A 24,694-nucleotide genomic window follows, 5' to 3' on the forward strand; every position below is an offset into this window, starting at 1 on the left:
CTATGTTTGCATGATTATTTTCCTTTTTAAATTTTTTATTGACTGAAAATTGAGATATTGAATTGCTCCCAGCCGGCGCTTTTACGAAAACTGGATTGAAATACAACACATATGAGTGTGATGAAGATTAGCAGTGCCTATATCAGCTACTTTGTCATGAATCCTGTTTAGCATGAGCGTCAGTAGATTTTGGTCATGTAGTCTGCTTCTCTTTTCATTAAACCACACGGTAATCCACTGGGTCGATAGACCGGGACGAGCCATACACAAATCTTCTGGAACAACAGTTACGTCGCGAGTATACATACCCTTATGGCTGACCGGGCCCGGGGCCATTTTGCCTTGATCTGTGTGTTGGGGCATGATTCGGAGTTAGAATATACCTGCGAGAGTTTGTCCTTGTCATGATGGATAGTGTACTAGTGACGATGAGGATAATGAGGAGAAGGTGGTGCCGAGGTATGAATGTAAGGCAGCGAGGGCCATTATATACTTCAGCAAGCTAGCTAGTACCATGTTGAATCATACATAACAGTTATTCGACTTTCCTGCGAAAAAAAAGCCTTTCATGACTACCATGGCACGGTATGCGGCTCAAGCGTAGAGGCTATATCAAGGACAAAGAGGAATATGAATGGCTTTGTCCCTTCGTTCTTTCAAGAAGACGAAAGAGTCTTAAGTGCACGGTAGTCCAATACTTGCCCCATCACCCTTATCACAAGGCCTATTCAACCCTCAACTACTAACCATCTGGGCATCTTTAAAGTCCTTTATCATGCCCTAGGATAAGCCCATCACGCGATAAATTAGTCCTCAAAGTATCATTCACTAGAACCTCTCTCAAATCTCACGAGAAACTCATGTGGATTCGATGCTCTTCTTCATGAATCCACAGTTGACGTAGCCACAATTGGTTATTTGCTTTCGCATAGACACAAATAATATCCAAGGCGATTCGTGTCCGTTGTCAACTTCAAGGGAAATTGGAGCATTTCTTCAATCTCAAATGTCCGGCGAAAAGTTCCAATAGTCCAATGGCGACTATAAACAATTCCAAAGAATGATAATCATAGATGGTAAAGATATCAAACACCTTAGGCAGCAATCCATGGATGACATCAAATCATGACATAATCATCAACCGCCAATCACATCAACAGCACTAACCGACCAAGGGCTTAGGGCTCGACTCAGTCACGCCCCACTGCATTTTCGCACTTGAGCGGCTTCTGGCTGTCGCTCTCTTCCTTTGAACATCCACCCAAACATCAAAATGGTGAGCACCCAGCATCCAATATATCAACCAACACAGCTAATTGAAATGTGATCAGGCGCCCGCAGCAGCTACCGGTGGCAAGAAGCAAAAGAAGAAGTGGTCCAAGGGCAAGGGTACGCAACCTCCATCCGTGCGACCGTGACGATTTCCGATCCATCAACCAGAGGAATCGTGGGATACGAGCGAACAGAATACTGACTTATATTTCGCCTACAGTCAAGGACAAGGCCCAGCACGCCGTCGTTCTCGACAAGACCACCGCCGAGAAGCTCCAGAAGGATGTTCAGTCCTACCGTCTGATCACCGTCGCCACCCTTGTCGACCGTCTCAAGATCAACGGCAGCTTGGCCCGCCAGGCTCTCGCTGACCTCGAGGCCAACGGTCAGATCAAGAAGGTTGTCGGCCACTCCAGCATGAACATCTACAGTGCGTTTCTCAGACCCCATACCCCATACCCTACCGCAACGACCCAAACTAACATCGAATAGCCCGCGCCGTCACCGCCGAGTAAACGTTTCGTCTCTCGTCTTTTCTCTCGCGGTTCTCTTTTTCCTTGCTACGAATGATATCATTTCACCATGGGAAGCTCGGCTGGGCGTGATGCATGTTGGTTTAACGTCTGACTCTCGAAGAGTGTGGAACATTCGCGCTCCTGGTTTACTCCAAGTAGTGCGAACTGAATCAAAAAATCTACAAAACTTCTTGAAAGGAAATTCGTGATCCGATTCGTAGATTGTGCCTTTTCACCTGGCCTCGACTGGACTATTCAACAGATGCAGATACAGATACAGATACAAAGTAGTCTACGACTTCTCCTTCATCGCACTTCTCTTCGGCCGCTGCTTCTCGGCAGATTCACAGAGCGGCCACTCCTTCCCATCCGCAACCCCATCAACCACACGCCCGACCTCAAAATACTTCTTATGATTCGCAAAGAAGCCCTGCCACTTCTTGACGGTCGCCTCAACCTTCGCCTTAGCAGCCCGTAGCTCCCTCTCCCGACGGATCTTCTTCTGCGCAGAAGTAAGAGCCTCGTCAACGACATCCTCAACAGGCACAAACATAGTCTCCACGCCGCGTATATCAGCCGTAAGGTCGTCCTTAAAGCAGCCCGTCACAAAAGCGCGCGTGGCATCGCGCCCAGCAAAGAAATTGTAGCTCCCACCCGGCCCATAGATCATTCGGTTCTCAGAGACGTCGTAGATGGTCCCATTTACGGCGAGGTAGAGGGGGAGGGTGGTATCTGTGCCGTTGTAGAGGGATAATTGAGCTGGTGTGAGGTTTACCGGGCCATTCTTCATTCAAAGATATGTTAGTCTTCTCATTCTTCGCCATGACCGCTTCTTCTGTAGGCATATTGTGGGGAATCAAATTGTGAGGGGATGTACGTACCACCCACTGCTTCACCACCGGCCATCGCGTAAACCACGGCCTATAACCCCATAGCATGGACTCTGTCGAGGTCATGTAGTAAGACAGACCGCAGGAGGCCACGATCAGGGTCACAATGACCCGAATCATGTCCAGCAAACTGATACCGTGATCTCCGTCATTGTCGGATGACCTTCTGCGCTGTGGTATCTCGGTCTTTTCAGACCTTGCAGCTGTTGGTCGCTGGCGAAGTTCTGACATTGTAAGCTGTGTGACTGATGAAGGCTGAGGTTAAATGGCCATCTGAATTAATATTATCGGGGCTCAAGAGGTGATGACAAATCTGGGGTTCGAGGCCCGTGATAGCTGAGGACTATAAAAGTCTGACGTATGCTCAATTGGATGCTAATGGCAGTAAAGTGTTATGGAGTAAACATTATATAAGATCCTTGCATAGATAGCTCTTCCATTTCTCTAGAGTATTTTATAGACTTGGACTGGAAAGTCCACCTAAACATTATATATTCCTTATCATACATACCCAATGTTTCACTTTCTATAGTAATTTATGCCTACCATCCTAGCCTAGAACGCTGATGAATACCTGATAGGTTTGTGACGTATCGGACAAGGATCGCTAAGGGTGGTCCTGATGATTGACATATTTTGCTGAGAAGGATGACCATGGTGGTGAGCTTCTCACATTTCGTGACCAGTCATCACCTTTATCATAGCTACTTGGTTCACTTCCACATATCTTTCTCTTATGAACCACTTCCCTCTCCCTTGGCTTCACTAGAATTTTAATTATCCTTCGTTTTGGCCGTGGCTGACTACGGCAATCTTATTGAACTTACCTCGTAGGACTCCCTGTCTTTGACTCTACTCCTCTTTTGCTTCCAACCGTAACATCGCTAATTGTCTATCAAAGAATCGCCTAGTCATAGGACGCCATCGTTCTCGTTTACTTCGCCAATTGAGCCATCCCTCTAAGCTCATAATCCGCCCTGTTGCCGAGCTCAGCAAGCGACTCTCTAATGTCAAGTTCAACAGGATCGAGTTCGAGGAGTTCCCCGATGTCAGTAACGAGCTAGATAGCCCCCTGTTGTCCACATTCCTTCTCTACAAGAATGGCGAAGTCATCACTGATATTATTACCGTCAAGCCCGCGACCTCCAGGAGAAGATCGGGGCTTTTGTCGAAGAAGTCAACTAGCAGTTTACCAAACTATGCATATGATATCTTCAATTGCCATTGTACGGCTTCAGGTGGTCCGCTACTAAGCCTGTAGTGAGTAACTGTGAAGCTGTATCCACTGGACATGAAGCTCGTATATAGTACCAACCAAGAAAACAGCGGCCTAGGTACCCTCTACCGCATTTTGACCACACGATATGATTGATTCCTTGATTCTTTCACGAAATAAATTATGAGACGGACTGCAGAGAAGCGCACACTACTTTCTTATTTTCTTGTTCACGTCTGCGTCATTTGCAGCCAGTTACATGCTCGTAGGAGTTTTAATGTATCTGTTTCACATATTTCACTTCTTCGCCGCTTCTTGCCGGGAAGCTTCTTCCTGCTCCCAGCTGCGCGAGAACACCTCGTTTAGGGCGTCCTGGAAAGTGCGGCAGTTCATGTCGATCAGACCCCGTTTGTCCTTTGCTTCAGGGTTGCGGATGACAGAGACCAGACAGAGGTATCTACAGGATATGGTTAGCTAAGTGCACGGGAGGTAGCCTGCGCCACAAAATACTTACTTGTTCATCTCCATCAGGTGAATCATGGTCTGATCGTGCAACACTACGTGGCTCTCAGCCTCCTGGATCTGATCGCCCAAGGCCTTCCGTTGTGGGTGGTCCCATGAATACAGCTCAGAGACATCGACAATCACATCGATGTAGTCAGAACACATTTCATAACAGGCCATGTCAACAGGACGGGTGTCGGATGCGATGTAGATCTTGCTCAGTACATCGAACAGGTAGGTCTTTTCGAAGCCACAATTATTGGCGAGGGTGTTGATCAGGTTCTCAAGGGTGGATAGGTTGGGAATCAACTTCTGAATGACCTTGCTGAATGCCTCAAAGACGGAGTAGTCGTAGATTGAAGTGAGATAATAGTGGACGGGCGCGTTCTCATAGCCGGCATCGCTGAGCTCGTCGGAGATACGCTGCACGATGTCCTGGAAAGTGTCGGTGCGGTACTCGTCGGACAATCCATCAACCTTGTGGATGAACACTTCGATATTGATGCCGGGGTAGTACTGCTGCACGGTCAAGATGGTGCGGTTAAGTCTTGCGACCGAGTCCAGGTAATCATCCTGCGCGTCAATCACCCAGACCAAGGCGCCCAGGCTGCCAAAGATGTCTTCGAGGTCAAAGTTGGACTCGAAGTATTCGAGCTGACCGGGGAAATCCCAAACCTGGAAGTCCATAAAAGAGCTGCAGGACTCAGGTTGGCGGAGAACGTAAAATGGGTCTATGTAAGATACTCACTGGATAGAGTCCTTCTGAATCCGTGTGGTAGATTCGAGGAAGAGGGTTTCGTTAGGTGGCATTTTGTGAAAGACCACACTCGCAATGGAGGACTTTCCGCTCCTAGGAACACTCGGTTTCTCATTCATTCAAGAGGTGGTAGAAGGACTTACCGGCGGAGTCCCATTAGAAGGAGACGTGGTTTGGCATCGGGGCCCTTGGTGTTTGGCACCTCGGCCGACTTGCCCTGAGTGGACGCGGCAACTTGGTTGTTTCCCTGTAAATTGTTCACAAGACTTAGCTCTGCGCCAGCCTTTTGCCATGGATGGTCACGCAAGGCGAAAAAGTCGACCTGACGCCCGAGAAAAGGAGCATGAGGTCGACTCTTGCGGCCAATTGGTGGGCCAAACATAATCAATGAGAGGGGATGTGCATATTGGGAGCAAGTAGAGAAGCAAGAGGCCGTGTGAAGTCAAAGATTAAGTAAGGATGAATGGTGACAGTATTGTGAGTTGGGATACAAAGGTAGCATTGGGCAGACAGTGAGCCCAATCGGATTGAGGTTGTTAGGGGAAACAGAAAAAGGAAGGGAAAGGGCTGAGGCTGAGACTGATGAGCAATATCCAGGGAGCCCCTGGGGTTCAACACAGTCCCATAATGTAATGGCCCATTGAGATAGCAACCGTAGCAGACACCCACAGGTTGAGATTGCAGTTCCTTGCTTATTCGAGAAGCCCAGTCGGCAGCGTGGAAAGGTCCCTGGGGCTTCTTTATCTGCCGAGGGAGAAAAAGTGCCCGGAACCAAGCAGCAGTCTCACAACGGCCCGTGCATGGCTGCAGCGGCACGGAGCAACCGAGCTTCACAGAATAGCATAACCGTGACTTGAAAAAGTACAAAGGGGAATCGTTTGGGTATTGCATATCGAAGCAGAAACCTCTTACCTCCATTAGATCGGCAGATGTCTAGATGCGGGGGTTGTTAGAATCCAAGTAAAGTGTAAACATAGCAACGGGTGGTATACTCACCGTGTGATTGTGCTAACAGGGGCGAGCGGGCTAATGCACTGTTAGGTTATCCGCGATAACAAGGAAGTGACGACAAAATGAACTGGACGAGCTCAATTTAACGGGGAACACTGACTGTTGACATCCGCATGTGCTGATCTCGACCAGCCCGCAAGCAGCACAGATCGTGGTAGGACGAACAGTGGCACAAGTTGAATATCTGTAGCTAGACCTGTATCATCCTCCCAGGGGTCCAAAATTTAATCGGTGAATAGGGTCGGGGATGTTGAGCTACCCTGCGATTCGGAGTGCGGGGGTTGGAGCCCGGAGCTGCAAGGCAATGCACGATCGGCACCAGCAGTGCAATGCGCACAGATGGCGCGTCAAGGAACCTGAGATACCTCGTTCTGGAGGGACTGGGAGTTTGACAAGAAGGATGAGTTCCCAAAGTGTGAAGGAGGAAGAGGAGAAGATGTCAAAGGCGGAGTATCGCCGATCTCTTATCGTCTTATCGCGAGGTTATCAACTTACATCAGCTGGGATCGCCTTGACAAATTTACAATGTTGATTTGCTTGCATCTTCTTGATATCCTTGATATTCTTCGGTTTGACTGACAAAACAAGGGCATAATATAATGGCTACATTTCTATCGGATGTATCATATACAGGAATTGTGTGAGCCTAGGATCCATCTAAACAAACACCCCTCACTTCAGGCCGAAGAAAGACTCAATTCCTGCCACTGCTTGTCGGAGGCAGCCAGAGCCTCAGCCACCTTGATGCCGGTGAGGCAACTCCTTGGACCGGGACGGTTGAGAATCCGCAAACTGCCCACTTTGCACACTGGTAGTACATTTAGTTTGTCATGGATGGCACTGGAAACGGGCAATTCTCATTATACCGAGGGCAAGTCTATTTGCGAAGATATGCTACATTCTGTGAGTAGTAGGTGGGAAGTTGCAGGTAAGTCTGATTGCGGTTGGGCTTCATCAACGGAAGTCTAATGTTTTTGACTGACTATTTGCTTTTTTCTAGATGTCAACTTGGAAATACAGCGGATAGCAGATCTAGCACAGAATGATTTTTGAGTATAGCCAGTGTGGGATATCCTTTGTCGACGTCAGTACTTTGATTTGTCTAGGAGGACTGATTTCATATGAGATTCCGGTGATTTAATACTTACCAGGGAATGACCCAGAGGCACCTTCCCAAAAAAAGAAGTAGTTACAATATCTCCCCAAGGTATCATAAGTTGGACTATCGGCTCAAGCTTCCACCGTATCCTCCAGCTTTGCTGCTCACCGAGTTCAACAATTCAAACTCAACACCGCAGTCTCCAGCAGAGAGATATCCAATGACATATTCTTCCGTAGACCCAAACCAAAAAGCTGAATCAGCATCAGACCCTTCCCACCTCACATCATACTTCCCACTCTCGCTCCGCTCAACGGGAACCCGAGCAATAACGGGATGATCCTGTGATGACCACCACCGGATAGCAGGCAAGGTGTTCGTGATGGTATTGATCAAGAGTTGTGGCGTCGAAGGATGCCAGACAATCTGTCGAACATGTTGCTCGTGGACCAGAGCAGACGCAAGTTTTGGAGTGCCCTCGAGCGACCAAATCCAAACAACATTCTGCCGCATAGTATCGACAGTCGCTAGCAGAAGTCCGTCAGGGCTGAAAGCCATGGCCAAGACACCCCGTGGTGACCCTGCTGACTCAGGACTCATGCTGAGCGCAGAAGAGCTGGATGCCTCGGCGTATTCGGCGTCCCCATCTGCGTTGACGTATCTCTCCCGCCAGATAGTGGGAGCTTGCTGGTCGGCTGGGAAAATGTGTGAGAGGGTTGTAGCGGAAGAGAACTATCAAAGTAAGTTGGTGGATCAAGCGTGTTTCGTTAGATGATAACTCACGGTACGGGCTCGAAGCAAGTCAATATTGCCGTTTACTTTTCCAACAGCCAGGGTCTCAGAGACACCTATTTGGGGATTGGCAGGGCTCCATTCGATCTGTTTAACCCCTAAATCAAAGCTGTCGTCTACTCCAGATGGTCCAGAGTAGGTTCTGAAAAGCTGGCCGTCGGCCGTGAAAATCACCACCTTTGTACCTGCACTAGCAATATCCCAGACAGCAATCCATTTCCCGTCCGGACTCCATTTCAGGCCCTGGGCATCGATAGTTGGGAGCACAGTTCGATTGAGGAGGTCGTAGGACCGGGGTTCATGGACAGTCAGTAGATCTGAAGTTTCTGGCTTTAGGAGAATGGCTAATTGCTTGGTTTTCGGTCGATAACCGAACCCAAGATGATGGGCGAGTTTTGGGGATTTGATCACCGAACAGCGGCCCGTTTCTAACGAGTAGATGCTCAACTTGGTGTTCCAGGAGTGAAACACTAGCACTTCACTTTCATCGGCGCCAAATTCCACAGCCAATGCCCCGGGTTCGACACTTTCGATCTCGGCAAATATCTCCAGTGGATTGAGCTGCCAGACTGAAATTCGGGTATCGTTGGCAGATAGAAGACGCCGACGGGATAAATCCTCATTATTCAAAGCGCCAGGGGCGGTTTGTGGACGAGAATATTTGAGAAACTTGAGCCCAGTCTCTTTGATCCTTGCGATCTGGACTTCCTTGTGCTCTGAAGCTGCATTTGAATGGACAATCAGGCCCTTGCCGCTCACATGGGCAGCATATAGCCCATCTTCAGATACATGAAGATTCAAGGGACCTGGGAAATTGTTAGAATTGACCAACCGGAAGATTGCGTGATTTACCTCCTGCTCCTGTTGACGCGTCCATTGTTGACAGTCGAGAATAAAATGCTTTCAGGGGTTTAGGACCGAACAAGCGGTATTAATCAGAGGTGGTAGACTTTGTCTTATTGCATCATAATTCGTTACACATTATCTCGTAACGTGTACAGATATGTCCGAAGTGTTTTGTTTGAACGGTCCGGATTCTCGAAGCTCTCATATCAGATTACATAATGCCTCCGCGAAGCCCTCGAGGTCAGCCTCAGAGAAAGCCACCAATCTGGAGTCAATTGACCGTATCAAGCCAGCGACAGGCGTAAACGATATTTCGGATTTTTAAGAAGAGTATACTATCCCCCCGAAGAAAATAGAGAAACAATACATTCAACGAACTGTATATTGTAGAGATATTGATAAGATAAGACGGACTAAGGTAGATCCGCCCCGTGATAATGCCCTTCAAAAAGTTGCGACTTTCAATCTTTGCGACTCGAGGTGATCCATGAGCAATCTCAGGAATTTCCTTCCAGCAGTCAAAATAGGTATCCTGAAACACTTCAGCCCTTCACTGGGCCGACTCTTTCGACGCTCCTCCCGCTTCACCGCCGCCATGGTCTCTGAGACCCCTCCGCAACACAGCGAGCAGAGCTCAGCGCCTGCTACGCAGAAGGAAAAGCTGTTTGGCAGAAAATTCTATGAGAGCATCGGTAGCCCCAAATATATCGTTGCGCCCATGGTCGACAGATCTGAATTTGTAAGTTTGCTCTTCAAGACAATATTATGGACCGACACTAATATTTTACAAAGGCGTGGCGCATGCTCACTCGATCCTTCATGCCTCCAGACGAGCCCAAGCCAATGCTTGCATACTCTCCAATGTACCATGCTCGCCTGTTCGGCGAACAAGAGCGCGTCCGAAACCAAAATTTCCAACCTACTCGCAAGGTTGTCGGAGGAAAGAAGGAAGATCTATTCCTCGACGGAAACCCCGCAATCGACCGCCCGCTCTTCGTTCAATTCTGCTCAAACAACCCAGATGAGTTTCTCGAGGCTGCTCGCCATGTGGCACCATACTGTGATGCCGTGGATCTGAACCTTGGTTGTCCCCAGGGTATCGCGCGCAAGGGACACTATGGAGCTTTCCTCCAGGAGGACTGGGATTTGATCTACAAGCTCATTAACCGGTTACACACTGAGCTGTCGATTCCTGTTACTGCCAAATTCCGTATCCAAGAGGATAAGGAAAAGACCTTGGAATACGCTAAGATGATTCTCTCTGCTGGCGCTAGCATCATCACCGTGCATGGACGGAGGCGGGAACAGAAGGGCCACATGACTGGACTGGCAGACTGGGAATACCTGCGCTATCTACGAGACAACCTACCCCCGGAAACGGTGATCTTCGCCAACGGCAATATCCTTAACTACGACGACATCGAGAAGTGTCTCGAAGCGACTGGCGCCGACGGCGTGATGAGCGCGGAAGGAAACCTGTCAGATCCCTCAATATTCAGCAAGCCACCCCCGATTGGAAGTGAAGGACGAGAATACTGGCGGGGCCGGAATGGCAAAGGCGGTTACCGAATCGATGCTGTTCTACGACGATACCTCGACATCATCTATAAATACGTTCTGGAGCAGCCTGTCCCAGAGAGGAAGCCTTTGTACCTTCCATCCGACCCGGTTGATGAATTTGCTGAACCCGAGACGGAAGATAATGACCATAACGACGGTCCCCTTAAGAAGAAGCAAAAGCGGAACAAATCTGACAAGCTCAAGAAGCCCAACTCTGCCAGTCTTGGATTCATGCAAGCACATCTGTTCCAAGTTCTCCGCCCCATGGTTGCAACCCACACCGACGTCCGAGACGCGCTGGCGAGATCACGACCGGGCGATATGGCGGCTTTTGAGCATACTTTGGCTCTCCTAGAGAAAGCCATCAAAGGTGGCCTCCAGGAGTATGAAGCATCACCCGAGAAGTTCGAGACCAAGCCCGACGAGAATCTGACGGGATCGAAAGCAACTATTGCTGAATATGGACGACCTTGGTGGATCTGCCAGCCTCATGTCCGTCCTCTGCCCGAGGAAGCGTTCGAAACTGGAGCGCTTAGAGAGAAGGGCTCCAAGCCTGTTCCCAAGGGTGAAAAAGAACAAACAAAAGAATCTGGGGATGCCAATACTTCTACCTCTGAGGGTACAGTCACCCCTGGCGACGGTGCTGCCGCGGCTGCGGCAATCACACCTGATGCTCTTGTGAGCGGATGAAGTCGCTCAATGGCCGATGCATATAGAACATTCATCGTTACTTCCCAAGTGAATGGCAAATGTACAAAAAAGCGGAATGTTGATAGAAACTTTGTTTGCATAGCGTTTATAAATGATCATATTGATAAAATATCCCAATGACAACTAAGTTGGATGCATAGGGCGGAATCATACAAGTAAAGGGTGGAAACTGAAGTGGAGGCCAAGACCCACTAAGAATTCTGAATCCACTTGGGTACATTCATGCATCTATACACATGTGGTCCAGTGTAGCCACAGCCCATAGTTAGATCTGAAGTAAAAAGGAGGAACAAAGTGGAATCCGAGTCTGGCAAAGGGATGCTACCATTCAAGTAGAAAATAATAAAGCACATGTCTACACAAAAAGACCCAGCTCGACAGGGGCAGATTTCACTTGATCTGCTTGAATCTCCTGGAGGAGGGAATTATCAGAGTAATCCTCCAAGTCGAGGTCCATGTAGCCCCGAGGGGCCCATTTTCTTGGACAAACAAATAATGAACGGCCATTGACACCAGTGTCACTCAAAATTCGCAACAAACAGTTCCCTGCGTCGGATGCTTCTGCGAAATCCACTCCCACACCAGCCACATGCGCAAATGCCTCCTCTGAAAGAATGTTTGTTTTGACGTACCTATTTGGAGTTAGCGTTTGATTGAAAGAAGCCCGTATTTTATAGAGCACTTACCAAGGCGAGATGATATTCACTCGACTTCCGTAGAAAAAGGCTGTTCGTCGCAAAGAATGCATAATCCCTCGCATTGCCCATTTGGTGGCACAATACTGAGGAGCACGGGGGCAGTCCAAAAAGGCTGCACCTGATCCGATGAGCACAAGACATGTATCTTCTTGGGTTGAAGATGGCGCCTGTCCATTCTGCTTGATAAAATAGTGAGACGCCAATTTCGCCGTGTATAGAGTCCCAGTGAGGTTGACATCAATTGTTGTCAAGTCGGGCTTTTTCGGTTCTTGACCGTCACCGGAGTACGAAAAGACTTCATCGTTTCGGTGAATGCCACAGTTAGCTACCACATATGAGATCTTCCCATTCGGAAAAAATGAAACAGCTCCACGGAATAGTCGGACTTGATCTTCCCATTTAGAGGTATCACATTCGAAGAATTTCACACTTGCTGCAAGTTAGCCTCTATCAAATATGTTGACAATTCGAGAACCTACCCTGGAAGCTCTGCTTCGAGTTTCTGCCCTCCCTTGATGTCACGATCACCGATACACACAACAGCCCTGTTTCACATGTGAGCCACATACGTATCCTCGGATTGATAGTTTTTTTTGGGGATCAGTACCCTGCAGTGACGAGCGAGCGAACATAAGCTTCGCCGAGTCCGTTTGCACCTGTTTCATAGTCAGTTTGGTAACCATAGTGGGTAAAGGGCTCTGAGGGAAATTTACCGCCTGTGACAATAGCTGTTTGTCCTTTCAATGTTGAATAATCAAAGTCAACATCGCAGTTCAAGGGACTAGAGGGCGTGTAGCTAGGCATTGCAAAAGTAGGAAACTGGACCCAATCTATTGACAAGAAAAAGAATACTCTCCGGTCTTTCAAATAGAATAGAAAGGAATGCGATTTAAATAGGTTTTTACATCCGATCAACAGAGCCACCCCCGTTCAACGGTATACTAATGCATCTTGCTTACCCGTAAACCACGGATCCCCTGACCCACAGTCAGCATAAAAGTAAATATTAACACATAAAATAGCATTCTATACACCAGACAGCCCGGTGGGTCTCAGTATTATTACAGTCCTGTTAATTAAGTAAGGAAAACCGACTGCGCACGCTTATTACGATTAATGTACGGTCCGGTCACCACTGTGCGTGTTGTCAACTCAGCTTCACCAGTCATATGCGGGACTACTGTATGCAATATTTACACACAAACGGTTGAAACCCGATACAGCATCTCCCAGACAATTGGAATAAAGCCATCGCCAGGCAGACAAAACAAAAGCTCATATTAATTTAAAATTTCCCTCCAATTCAGAGGCTTGTCTCCTCTCGACTTCCTCCAAATATTTGTTGAAGCCAATAGTCCGGGCGAGTCAATAAGCAGCCACTTCCATTTATGTGCAAAGTTCTCAGTGACCTCCCAATTCTTCGGTTCCCATGAATTTCCCCATACCAGTAATGTCGCAGCAGTGTTCCTTGTATCCCAAAACGCCATAAGATCATGACATAAGTCATCATCATCGAACGAATCACCAGCCAGGATCAAACGGTCACGCATGCCCGGGAATGGAAAGAAGTCCAGCCAGGGATGGTGCGGTATTTGCATTTGGACAGCGGTTGGCTGCAAGCTAGGTGGTATCCCCTCGGCTGTAAAGCCAGGTTGTATGAGATTGAAGATGGAAATGGAATCATCACTTTTCATCCAATCAGTGGTCATCCCTATAGCAGCAATATTTTCATTGATGGCGCGATGAACATTGACTCGGCTGAGACTTATTAGATGGTCTCTTTGAGGACTGCCATGCAAATAGCTTTGGTAGGCTGTAGCTTCAAACCATTCCCGAAAGCGACGTGCATGAGGTGGCGCGTTGGCGCATTCGAATATATCATCGTATCCCCCTCGGGTCGCATTTGAGATGAAGGGGAACGATACGGTTGAAGGGGACTTGAAGAATGAGGTCTCAGCATTAACGCGAGCTGAAGCATGTGATCCTGATGGATCATGTTTTCGCATCCCTGGGGGAAATCAGCATTAAGATCCTCTAACTATAGTGGCAGTTGTTACACGCACGGTAGCGTCGTTGGTTCAGCCGATTCTGTAATTTCCTTCGCTCCTTCGGGTCTATGACCCCTGTCCAATCATCTTCGGCGGTTCGAACGCCAGCTTGTTGTGGCATCGTGGCCAGCGCAATGACCTTTGATACTGGGGCATTTTTCTCCATTGCGGCGATCGTTCATGTATGATGACAGGTAGGTTGGGATCTCTAAGGGGACATAAAGACAGTGGCAAAAGTACGCTGACAACCATCTCCACTCCTTGCGGTCTTCGGGTATAACGTTTTAGTGCCAATCGTTCCAGTTGTTTGGGTCCTCCAGGGATTCCTTCCAAATCAGAAATCTCATTGGACGCTGACAAAAGGTGGATTTAGAGTGGAGACAGCGGTTTGCGCTAATGCAAGTTGCTTACTGCATTCCCTGGTTCGGGGCTTGGCAATAGAAGACTTAATGATCTCAGTTCTATAGACAGCAGCAAGATTTGGTTTATCACACATTTCTCTCATGTTGACAAACCCCTTGATCCTAGCTGTGTGCTTGTTGGCATCTATCCCCGACGCGCAATGTCGACCTGCGACTCCCCCTCCAACAAACATTCCAGTAGTTCAGCCAGGCAAAGCTGTTCACACTCATCAATACGATCCAGCTGATCTTCCATCAACGCATGCCCGTCATACCGAAACCAGATCCTTTTTTCCTGAAGAAGCCTCTCTTCCTCGTGGTACACCCGACTCGTTTTCCATCGATCAGAACTGTGACTTTTGGATCCAATCATACGAACCCCCCTATATATCTACCGAAACAACGTCTCTAGTGTGCTTGACAACAGATGAGCAACTGAGGCGTTCTATTCTGCAATGTTTGAATTCAAACTTCGCTCACATGGATGAAATTGGAAAAGCGATTGACCGGCATTGTTATCATATCTCATCCAACCCTTACATGCGCATATCTCTTGCCAGTGTCTCCGAAAATATTGCACTTCGTTGGGTTTGTCTTCTATGTTTTGTTGTAGGTTGGCTCTCTGTCTGGATCATCAGATATCAAGCTCAGCCTGATAAACATGATCTGTCTGGATACCAAGCCGAAGTTGGAATGACGAGTGTGGGAGACAAATATGATGTATGAATAAAGCTGGGCCCAGATTGTGTCTAATAATTTTGCCTATCCTATCAGTTTATCCCCCGAGATGTTCCCACATTTGATTTCCTACTTCACATATTTCTTGTCTTTCTCGTTCATTTGAATGCGAGTGGTTTACTAGGAGGGAGTGAATAATTTTCAGTAATTCAACACTGAGGTATTGTAGAGCACTGAAAATTGATCTAAGGATCTTCTGTATAAAGAGATGTGTTGAACACAAAAAAATAGAGAGATAAAAAAGGGCAACATCTCAATTTCCAGGTCACTCAGTGTGTAGAACACTTTCTATGGGATTTTAATCACTACGTTGGTATGTATCTCAAAGCTGGTTGTCTTCAACTGCCCCATTTATATTTTAATTCCAAGAACTAATTGTACATGACGAAATGTTCAAACAAAAAGGCTTGTTAAGCAGACGCAACCGACAGTCTATATCAGTTCTTCCCACAGACCTACAATTCGGAACGCTTGATATCAAGGCCTGAAACAAAATGAGCGACCTCTCAGTCCACTGCACTATTCCCGTTATTCTAAACGAGGTTCGTCTGGAAGAAGTGGGTAAGCTTGTCGAAGGGAATGAGCTCGGTCCGATCGTAAAGGTCGACGTGGCCAGCTCCGGGCACCCAGAAAAGCTCCTTCGGCTCGCCCGCGTTCGCATAAGCATCCTCGCTAAACTCGCGCGAGTGGGCCTGGTCACCAGAGATGAAAAGCATCGGACGGGGTGAGATGGTCTCGATGTCGTTGAACGGGTAGAAGTTCATGAACTTCGTGTTACTCGAGAGCGTTGGGTGCGTTGTCAGCTCCGGTGTGGTGTCTCGAGGCGTAAACTCGCCACGGGAGGTACGGTAGTAATCGTAGAATTCACGTCCGACTGCAGTCGTGTTTGCCGTGAGGTGATTCGGGGTTCCGCCAGTGTACTGAACCTCACCACCATCCACCTCGGTCCAGCGCTGGTTCGCTGCCTCAGCAATAACCTCCTTACGCTGCTCGACGTCTTGGGAGTGGCGAAGCCCGTGGCGGGCGACAGCACCCATGTTGTACATGCTGGAGGTCGCGATGGCCTTCATGCGCGGATCGATCTTCGCCGCGCTGATCACGAAAGAGCCACTACCACAGATACCGAGAGCGCCAATACGCTCACGATCCACATTTGTGAAGTTTTGCGAGCCGAGGTAGTCAACTGCGGCACTGAACGCCTCTGCGTAGAGCTCGGCGGACACTGCGTTGCGTGGTTCACCTTCGCTGCCGCCCCAAAACGGGGCGTCCAGCGAGATTGTAACGAAGCCCTGCTCGGCCAGTTTGGTGGCGTACAGATTGGCGCTCTGCTCTTTCACTGCACCCATGGGGTGGCCGACGATGACGGCCGGCATGTCGGCACTGCGATTGATGTTGTTCAGAATGAACATGTTACCGGCGACAGTAGTCCGATATTGAGTTGGGAAAGTGACCGGCTGGACCGTCACATTGTCACTGCGGTAGAAGTTGTCTGCTCCGTAGGACATATTCTGTGCCATTGCGGAGACCGCGTTGCCGATGGCCATGATGCCGAGCACGGCTGTGTTCCCTTTGTTGATTTTCATGGTGTTGTTGTCGGCTGGGAGGAAAGTCTGTACACTGGGATCACAGTATGAAATTTTGGGAATAGGATGCTCTCTGCCTCCAGCGACAGACCGTTGGTCTTATAGTTGGCGGTGGGGTGATTTTACCCTGCCAAGTCCTGTGTCACTAGCATTGAAGTCAGCATCGGAGATTTAGAAATACACAATGTCTCTGCAGGATATACCGAAGCCACGCGTCGCTGATAACATTATATGTGAACTAAACAAGCTGTTGAGTACTGAGTGTTATGCTTGTCGCATTCCACATGTAATCAAACGGCTTTCATTCTTCATGGAGCCTTAATGTAAGGTTTGGCGCTAATGCAAGATGCTGACACCTTAACCTTGTTCCTTGGATGTTGTGTCTCCACTAGGTACTCAGCCATCAAATATTACACATACATGCATTCTCTAAAAGATTCCTTCAATAAAAGTATTCCACGGTAAATGACGATAGATATGCGTAATCAGAGAGCTGTTCAAAGTAATATTCCTCATTACGATAACAAACGGGAAGCTGAGTCCAACATGCGGTGATGAATTGCATAATATAGTAGCCTGATTCTGTTACTGCATGCTGACAATAAATGAAGTACCTGATCCGGAATTCGTGAAACCGGCATAGATCGTTGTCCATGTTCATGTCACTTAGATTCACGATCGACGTGGGATCAGTCCATACGCAGAAAGGGTAATTCTACCCGTTTAACTTCTCACGTCTTCACCTTATGTGGCTGAGCCGCCAGACCTATATGCCATACGGAGTACTCCGTGGCCTCTAGTGGCTGACTTAGCTTCCATGTTAGCTCAGTGACCTGGTAATGATCTACATCCATGACGTTCTATAATCATGCTGCCTAATTTACTGAGTCGAGCTGTCCCGCCGAGAAACCCTTGGCAATATCATAGCCACAGTGGAGGGCCTTTCTTTTTCCGCCACTGTTATGATTGGATGGGAAGTATGAGCATGCAGCCAGTTGGACACGCCAAGCTTTTAGCTACGTATGAGGTCTTGGCTCTCCCGGCTCGGACATAATGGGAATAGCTTGAATTCGAAATTAGAAATTCCATCTACGGGCAGCAATACGATGCTTAACGCTATATCGGCTAGGAACTCACAATTGCACTTCCGAAGCATTCGACATATATACAGCCATAGGGCAAAAGCCCTTCACACTCATGAGCCCTGTTGTAATAAAACTTTCCCCCCTACTGCGAAGGTGATAGCATATTCGATCAGCCGCATTATTGTTCTCTTTGGAGCTAATACGGATGGAAAAGACGTGATGCTCCTCTTCGCTTCTTTATCTCTGGCGCTGAGTACGGCAACGGTTACTTGCGCCATTATATGCATCATGTAGTTTGGTCGGGGCCTCAAGAGGATCAATGAATCGAAAGGCGATGCTGCACGCGGATCATATTACTTGCAGCCTGTTGATATAGTCCCCGGCCAGACGCGTTACACTTCACAGCATCCCTCGCGTCTCACACTTGATTAGCGTTGGCAATATAACTTAGAAGATTGAAGCATGGATATGATATTTACTCAGTACACTGCAGACTACTTGTAAACTTGAGATCAGGTGGAATTTCTGCCCAAAATATATATTTCGGCAAGTAGGTTATACCTCGAAACTTATTAATTTAAACATTCTTCTTCACTTCGCACCTTACGTGGGGCCCATGACGTTTTGGCAACACGGAGGGTAGAGAGACTAGGGGAATTTCTCATTGCAGAGGTAACGCAATGTTATATAATTGAAAATAGATTTGTTTTAATCTCAAGTGATTGCACTATATAACTAACCGAACTAAGACTTGTAATGACAGTGGGTTACCGCTGATGCGGATTGAACGGAAACATAAGAAAACACATCGTAGACAGGAATGACAGCTGGATTCAATCTCAGGATAGTCACTGCTTCTACACTATAACAAATAGTCCATAGTCACTGACACCCTGCTGTGGCTGTGATGACCTATGAGCCTGTAAACCCGTGATTGGTTGACATACCGGGTACTTCATTGAAATTTCTCATGGCTGCCTTATCACGGTATTGTAGGCTATTAGCCAACTCAATGAGGCCGCTCCAGTCACACATTCGGGTTGGGCTACGATCGTGGCTGCCATCCAGTTTGACCAGCTGGCTGCTCACGCCATACTCCAGGGTTGCCCTGTTGCTGTGGCTGCCATCCAGTTTGACCAGCGGGCTGCTCACGCCAGACTCCAGGGTTGCCCTGTTGCTGTGGCTGCCATCCAGTTTGACCAGCGGGCTGCTCACGCCAGACTCCAGGGTTGCCCTGTTGATGTGGCTGCCATCCAGTTTGATGTCTAGGCTGCTCATGCCAGACTCCGGGGTTGACTTGTTGCTGTGGCTGCCATCCAGTCTGCTGGTTATGCGGCTGTCCCTGCCAAGCACCATGGGTGTTGCCTTGGTCGGGAACCTGATCTTGGCCAATGTTGGACTGAACGGGGAATTCTCGGTTCGGGAATCCTGTCTCGCCGGCATTATGTCCAATGGCCCCGATATCCGGCTGCTGCTGGAATTTGGATCCATTGCACATAACTCCATCAAGAGTGAACTGGCATCCCTTTCCATAGGACTCAGTGGGACAGAACTGGAATTCCATGCACTCGCCAGAGGCAATAGCGCAGTGTTTACCATTGAATCTCTGCGTGGGAGGGCAGCGAGGCTCTGTTACTGAGACACAATCTTGGGTAGCCTTGTCATGTGTGGTGCCAGGTGGACATTGAGGGGGCTGATCTGCGCTGCATTTGTTGCCGTTGAACTTGAAACCTGGCGAGCACTGGGGATCGATGTTGGAGAAGCAGTTCTCTCCATCGAGGTGGGTTCCGTCAGGGCAGAGAGGCTTCTCACCAACACAGGCCTTGCCATTGAATACAAGATCTCCACAATCAGGAGTGGCGCCGGAGATACATTGGCCGTCCTTGAGGGTGAACCCAGGCTCACAGTGTTCTTCGACGATACGGGTGCACCTTCCACCCTTCCAGAAGAACTTTTCAGGACATTCGGGGCCCTCTGAACTCTCACACCGCCCATTGACAAGACGTTGATCGGGGGCGCAGCTAGGCTTTCCGTAGACGCAGTTCCCGCCTTGCAGTCTGGTATTGGGAGGACATTGAGGAGGAGTCGCAGTAAGGCACAATCCATCCCCGTTGAGTACAGATCCCGAAGTACACTTAGGGGAAACATTCGAAACACAGCGGGTACCATCGAATGATGAATCATCTCTGCACTTAGGTTGGCTCGCAGTGGTACAATCTCCACCTTGATAGATTCCGTCTTCACATACAATGCCACCTTTACCCACACAGTGCTTGCCATCCCAAGTGGCATTTTCATCACAAGTTGGCTCCGCATAACTAACACATTTGCCTCCTTCAATATTGGTGTTTGGGGGACAAGAAGGAGGGCCTCGAAGCACACAGTCACTACCGATAAGAACCGTTCCTTGTGCGCATTCCGCCTTCTTTACAAGGGTGCATTGATTTCCGTCCAGATAGCTGTCTTCTGGGCATCGAGGGGAGCTTTGCAGAACGCAGCGAGTTTTGTCCAATTTGAAGTTTGGCGGGCAGTGTGGTTGAGGATTGGAATGCTTCTCACACCGGTTGTTGATCGGAGTGCTCCCATCCGGGCACTTGCCATCAATCGCCTTTGTGAGACAAATCTTTCCGTTCCAGGCCATGTCGAGCGGGCAGCAGCGCGATGAGCCAGCTGCGTTGCTAATAGAGAGAACTGTGCCCGTCTCACACTGCAACTGACCAGTGTAGATGCATTTGTTATTGTCCAGCTCCGTCTCGGGTGGGCACTGAGGCATTTCGATAGTAGTACACGATTGAGTTTTGGGGTTGAAGCTGCTACCATCGCGACACTGAGGTCCGATATTCGAAGTGCATTGTCCGTTTCGAGGAGTTGTGTTCTCTGGGCAACCTGGCACCTGCTCCGAGATGCATCGTGTACCGGTCGTGTCGAAGGAAGTTCCTTTGGGGCATCTGGGGGGCTTCTCATCAACGCAGACACCATCTTCCAGCTTCGAACCATCCGTGCACTTCGGCCCGTTGAGTGATGCACAAGACCTTCCGTTGAAGCGTTCACCATCTGGGCAGACAGGGGGTCCCTGGGCAACACAAACATTGCCTTTCAAAAGATATCCAGGCCCACAGCTAGCACCCCCTTCCAGGACGCAGTGATCGCCGTGCGGAATGGTTCCTTGGTCGCAGGTAGGGGGCTGAGTGGTAACGCAGAGGCCATCCTTGAGCTCATATCCAGCATCGCAGGTTGGATTCGCATGGAAGACACACTTGTCTCCAACACGAGAGCTACCATCAGGACAGATAGGCGCGCTCAGGATACAGGCATGGCCATCAAACTCTGTGCCAGTGGGACAGCACTTGACATGCCCAGAAGCCTGGTCGGTGGTAGGTACAATATCATCGAGGGTATATTTTCGGAGGGCGGTCTGGCCAGGGAAACTAGACTGAGCCTGGCAGACCGAAACTGAAAAAAGCACAGTAAAGACCGCCTGGATCTTCTTCATCGTGTCAATGAAAGATCTGAATGACTGAAGGAGTGCCTACAGCCAGGCGATATAGTCAACTATTTATATCTACATTTATTCCAAGATCTTCGTTCTCGAGCGAGCCACAGGCCTTTGCAAAAACGCCCCTTTGGTAAACTTTGTCGTCCTGTAATGTCAAAGACTCCCTCACTTTTTTTGGTCTGGACAGATACATTGCAGATCATTCGCCGCTCACAACATTTTGGGGGAATACATGAGGGCTGTGAAGGGGTGTAGCGGATGTAGCATTGCATCAAATGCCTCAGCTGACAATGGAACTAAAACTGAGATCTGAAGTTAATGGAGCTAGTGCTTTTTCAGCTACATTATCCATCAATATTGGTCTGGTGTTACACGGCAGTTGAGAGCCTGGCGCTAATCTCACTAGTGCAGGTTTCCTGCAGCTTTGGAGAAGAGCCGAGTACGGGGCCCCGGACGATCTCGGGGCCCAGGAGTTTGTGTAACCTCTCTTTATTATATTTTAACTTTTATATTTTTATATTTTAATTTGCTCCTTTTGTTTTCAGACGTATGAGAAGCAATGCTGGTACATAAGAGGTATGCAGGGAGGTTGAGATAGGTCTCAGCCGTGCTGCAGAAATCTAACCTGCATCCGTGGCCTACATGGTCCCGACACACTGTAATAATACATTCATCGTCCAGAAAATGCCATCTGGTGAGATTGTTCTTTGCAGTGAATATCTACAAGTGAAATCATCTGGGGCCAAGTCCCGACGTACGAAGTGAAAATGAGCTATCATTTAGGTTATGGGACGGCCCGAGTCGCGATCGACACTAGTCGGTTCCCCACGAAATGCAGTCTATGCAGGTTTTGCAGATTATGGATTGCCGGCACTTGGCTCAGCCAGCCACGATCCAATCTTGACTTGCATGTGTAACATTGATGTTATGAAACTTGACCATGTAATTTACGCTATGCAAACCTACTACGTGTCTTATGGGTCCATAATACCAATACGGCTTGTTTCGAAGTCTGACAGGATGTATCAAACTAGCCCCGTGGTCTTTTGTTCGCCGGGAGCTACGAAGAGAGAAAACGGGACTATTATATGAGGGTTCCCACTGACTCGGTCGCATTGGCCCGTCATGTACAATCTTGCTTCTATTTTCTATGAAACGATCAAGATCAAGATATTGTAACTACTATTTTGGTATACCCGCTAGCTAAAAAAAAAAAAAAAATAGTGACAAATGTCCCTGGCCTGACTAGGTGTAAATCCCCACATGATCAATTCCACCGTCGTGGTCCGGCATGAAGAATAATAGCAATAGCTGATAGACCGCTATTTGACAAACTCTGAGGCTGTTGGCCTGTAGTACATCGCCAGCAATCATAGACAGTTTTCAGACGGATTGTAAGGATGGTATTCACTGTTGGCTGCGAGGGACTCGCCTGTATGAGTTTGTCGTAGCGTCTCGCCACCTGGTGGATCATTACACAAAGCTAAGTATGCTCTGTGTATTCAATTCAAGTCGATGTAGACTATGAGGGATTTATGATCTATAGAGACGTGCCGTGGTGGATCATTTGGTAACGGGAATCGAGTAGCTAGGCATTCCACAGGTACCGACAAGGATAACGTAGTGTAAAGGAGCAAGGGAGAGTGCAATGTGAGTAGTGCAGGGCCTGGTAAATTGTGGCGAGCTGAAGAGCGCTTTGGCAGCAATAGAGCTGCAATTTTGACGAGATCAGCCACAGCCTTCCCCTTGTTGGACATGGTGCAGTGTATTGGAGTTCAGCCAGCCTGAAGCCGAGACAACCAGGCAGGAGAAAAACGTATAAGTACCTAGCTCTTTCCCAGCCAATTCTCTCATATCAACCATCACCTCATCCCATCATCTCTAAAGCAAAGCAAAGCAAAGCATCCTAACCACTTCCAACGTTTTCACAACCAACAAACAGTACGCTCTGCCATTGGACATCATCGGTGACTAGTTACTAACACTCGAAAGACTCATCAAAATGAAGTTCTCTGTCGCCACCATCGCCGTCCTGGCCACCGCTGTTACCGCTCAATACGGCCAGCCTCAGCAACAGTATGGCCAGCAAGCCCAACAGCCCCAGCAGTACCAGTCATTCCCTCCTCAGCAGCAGTACGGTGGATACTCCGCTCCAGCTGCTCAGGCCAATAAGTACTCTCCGGCCGAGTACCAGGAATGGCACCAATGTGTTGACAGCTTCCTCGATGGTTTCAACCTCGGCAAGGACGGCAGTGCCGCTGGCTGCCAATACTGGACCTGCATCGAGGGTGTCGCCACCAAGTATGGCCGAGGAGGTGCTCTTGCCACCGCTGGCAACCTCGTTAGCAAGGCCTGCGCTGCTTCTAGCTTCCTTCCTGTATATATAACCCCTCCTCCTCGCTCCCATGTGCATTTTAGTTGCTGACCAACATTTAGCACTGGATTTAGGTTCCATCCCTAAGTGGGTAAAAAGATATAGCACCTGATTCCAGTCCCACCGAACATACCACGCCATCTCACATGTCACATAAGGCTCGTCTGGCTAAGGTGCTATTGTTCATTATGTCTTGCCTTGGTTCGGGTTTTTGTCAGATGAATATGTCTGTTTTCCCCGTTCCTTTATGTGAATACAAAGGCTATATATAGTTTTATCGCTCAATGAAACGTTGTGGCTTTTCAATTTGCTGGTCTACTGTTCTTGTGAGTAGAAAGTAAGTGATTACGGATTCAACTGAGATTCCTATCATTTGATGAAAAACAAAACACGAGATGGTAATGATACTGGGCCGTTATAAGAAGAAGTTCAGAGTTTGTAAGATTCATCATGCAGAACAGACAAGTTCCTGTTTCCGGGACTCGCTTCAAACTGTGTTTGGGTTTGTATGTACATTCCACGCAATCACTTCCTGGACTCACTCTGATCTCACAAGACAAAACATTGACTTCTGGCCTTAGCCTTCACTGGGCACTCTCCCGTTAAGACAGACACGCTTAGGGGAAGTGGAAGTTTCAGCCATTTCATGGATCACTTGAAGCCAGCATTGAAGACTTGGCTTGCTGATATGGAGCAGAATGAGTTCAACTTCGACTGTCGAGGGGCTGTCAATGATCTCAAGGACAAAGTGAATGGGTAGGTATCAAATGTTGACCTAGAGAATGTTGAAAGGAATCGGGGTGCGATTTTATCCGGTTGAGTTGGAGACAAAGTTCGCGTTTCTGACAAGAATTGAGAAATGAACGATATTTCAATGTTATTTCTTGTTGAAGAGAGAGCCATCAGAGCACTTTTGGATGCAGTACCGGTAAATTATACACTATTATGGAGGCATACCTCAGTTGGCTCGATCAATCAGTTTTATACACTCATATCTTGGTAGGTGCACGTAATCATCAGTTGTCCAGCTGTTGCTCGCAACTAATCCCGAGATCAGTGTCGGGACGCGTAGACAAACGGCAATAAACGAATCGTTAC

The 24,694-nt window shown here is 48.3% G+C and overlaps 8 protein-coding genes across 8 annotated transcripts; 2 read left to right on the forward strand and 6 right to left on the reverse strand.

Moving 5' to 3' along the window:
- Positions 1-2,079: 2,079 nt before the first annotated feature.
- On the reverse strand, positions 2,080-2,908 carry PENARI_c010G10749 (putative heme/steroid binding domain protein; the record flags this gene model as incomplete). The annotated part of the gene is made up of 2 exons (XM_022632404.1): positions 2,080-2,571; positions 2,669-2,908. 2 exons carry the CDS (start codon positions 2,906-2,908, stop codon positions 2,080-2,082), a joined length of 732 nt encoding a protein of 243 aa, XP_022488024.1.
- A 1,282-nt stretch (positions 2,909-4,190) lies between these two features.
- PENARI_c010G02055 (GTR/RAG family Ras-related GTP-binding protein) lies at positions 4,191-5,536 on the reverse strand (the record flags this gene model as incomplete). Its single annotated transcript, XM_022632148.1, has 4 exons — positions 4,191-4,350; positions 4,408-5,091; positions 5,146-5,247; positions 5,298-5,536. The coding sequence occupies 4 exons, from the start codon at positions 5,534-5,536 to the stop codon at positions 4,191-4,193; spliced, it is 1,185 nt and encodes a 394-aa protein (XP_022487997.1).
- A 1,714-nt stretch (positions 5,537-7,250) lies between these two features.
- PENARI_c010G08967 (WD40 repeat domain-containing protein) lies at positions 7,251-8,933 on the reverse strand (the record flags this gene model as incomplete). Its single annotated transcript, XM_022632349.1, has 4 exons — positions 7,251-7,256; positions 7,433-7,996; positions 8,048-8,862; positions 8,909-8,933. 4 exons carry the CDS (start codon positions 8,931-8,933, stop codon positions 7,251-7,253), a joined length of 1,410 nt encoding a protein of 469 aa, XP_022488003.1.
- A 564-nt stretch (positions 8,934-9,497) lies between these two features.
- On the forward strand, positions 9,498-11,152 carry PENARI_c010G07861 (tRNA-dihydrouridine synthase family protein; the record flags this gene model as incomplete). The annotated part of the gene is made up of 2 exons (XM_022632313.1): positions 9,498-9,641; positions 9,695-11,152. 2 exons carry the CDS (start codon positions 9,498-9,500, stop codon positions 11,150-11,152), a joined length of 1,602 nt encoding a protein of 533 aa, XP_022487721.1.
- Positions 11,153-11,528: 376 nt separating this feature from the next.
- On the reverse strand, positions 11,529-14,085 carry PENARI_c010G12068 (putative short chain dehydrogenase/reductase; the record flags this gene model as incomplete). The annotated part of the gene is made up of 8 exons (XM_022632444.1): positions 11,529-11,805; positions 11,860-12,300; positions 12,351-12,416; positions 12,479-12,527; positions 12,585-12,652; positions 12,831-12,848; positions 13,390-13,879; positions 13,935-14,085. 8 exons carry the CDS (start codon positions 14,083-14,085, stop codon positions 11,529-11,531), a joined length of 1,560 nt encoding a protein of 519 aa, XP_022488016.1.
- A 1,506-nt stretch (positions 14,086-15,591) lies between these two features.
- On the reverse strand, positions 15,592-16,602 carry PENARI_c010G07410 (alpha/beta hydrolase; the record flags this gene model as incomplete). Its single annotated transcript, XM_022632297.1, has 1 exon — positions 15,592-16,602. One exon carries the CDS (start codon positions 16,600-16,602, stop codon positions 15,592-15,594), a length of 1,011 nt encoding a protein of 336 aa, XP_022488039.1.
- A 2,169-nt stretch (positions 16,603-18,771) lies between these two features.
- PENARI_c010G01531 (uncharacterized protein) lies at positions 18,772-21,219 on the reverse strand (the record flags this gene model as incomplete). The annotated part of the gene is made up of 1 exon (XM_022632133.1): positions 18,772-21,219. One exon carries the CDS (start codon positions 21,217-21,219, stop codon positions 18,772-18,774), a length of 2,448 nt encoding a protein of 815 aa, XP_022487831.1.
- Positions 21,220-23,224: 2,005 nt separating this feature from the next.
- PENARI_c010G00732 (uncharacterized protein) lies at positions 23,225-23,670 on the forward strand (the record flags this gene model as incomplete). Its single annotated transcript, XM_022632111.1, has 2 exons — positions 23,225-23,599; positions 23,659-23,670. 2 exons carry the CDS (start codon positions 23,225-23,227, stop codon positions 23,668-23,670), a joined length of 387 nt encoding a protein of 128 aa, XP_022487688.1.
- Positions 23,671-24,694: the final 1,024 nt, after the last annotated feature.

Source organism: Penicillium arizonense (assembly GCF_001773325.1).
Source record: "Penicillium arizonense strain CBS 141311 chromosome Unknown PENARI_contig010, whole genome shotgun sequence".
Classification (NCBI taxonomy): Eukaryota; Fungi; Ascomycota; class Eurotiomycetes; order Eurotiales; family Aspergillaceae; genus Penicillium; species Penicillium arizonense.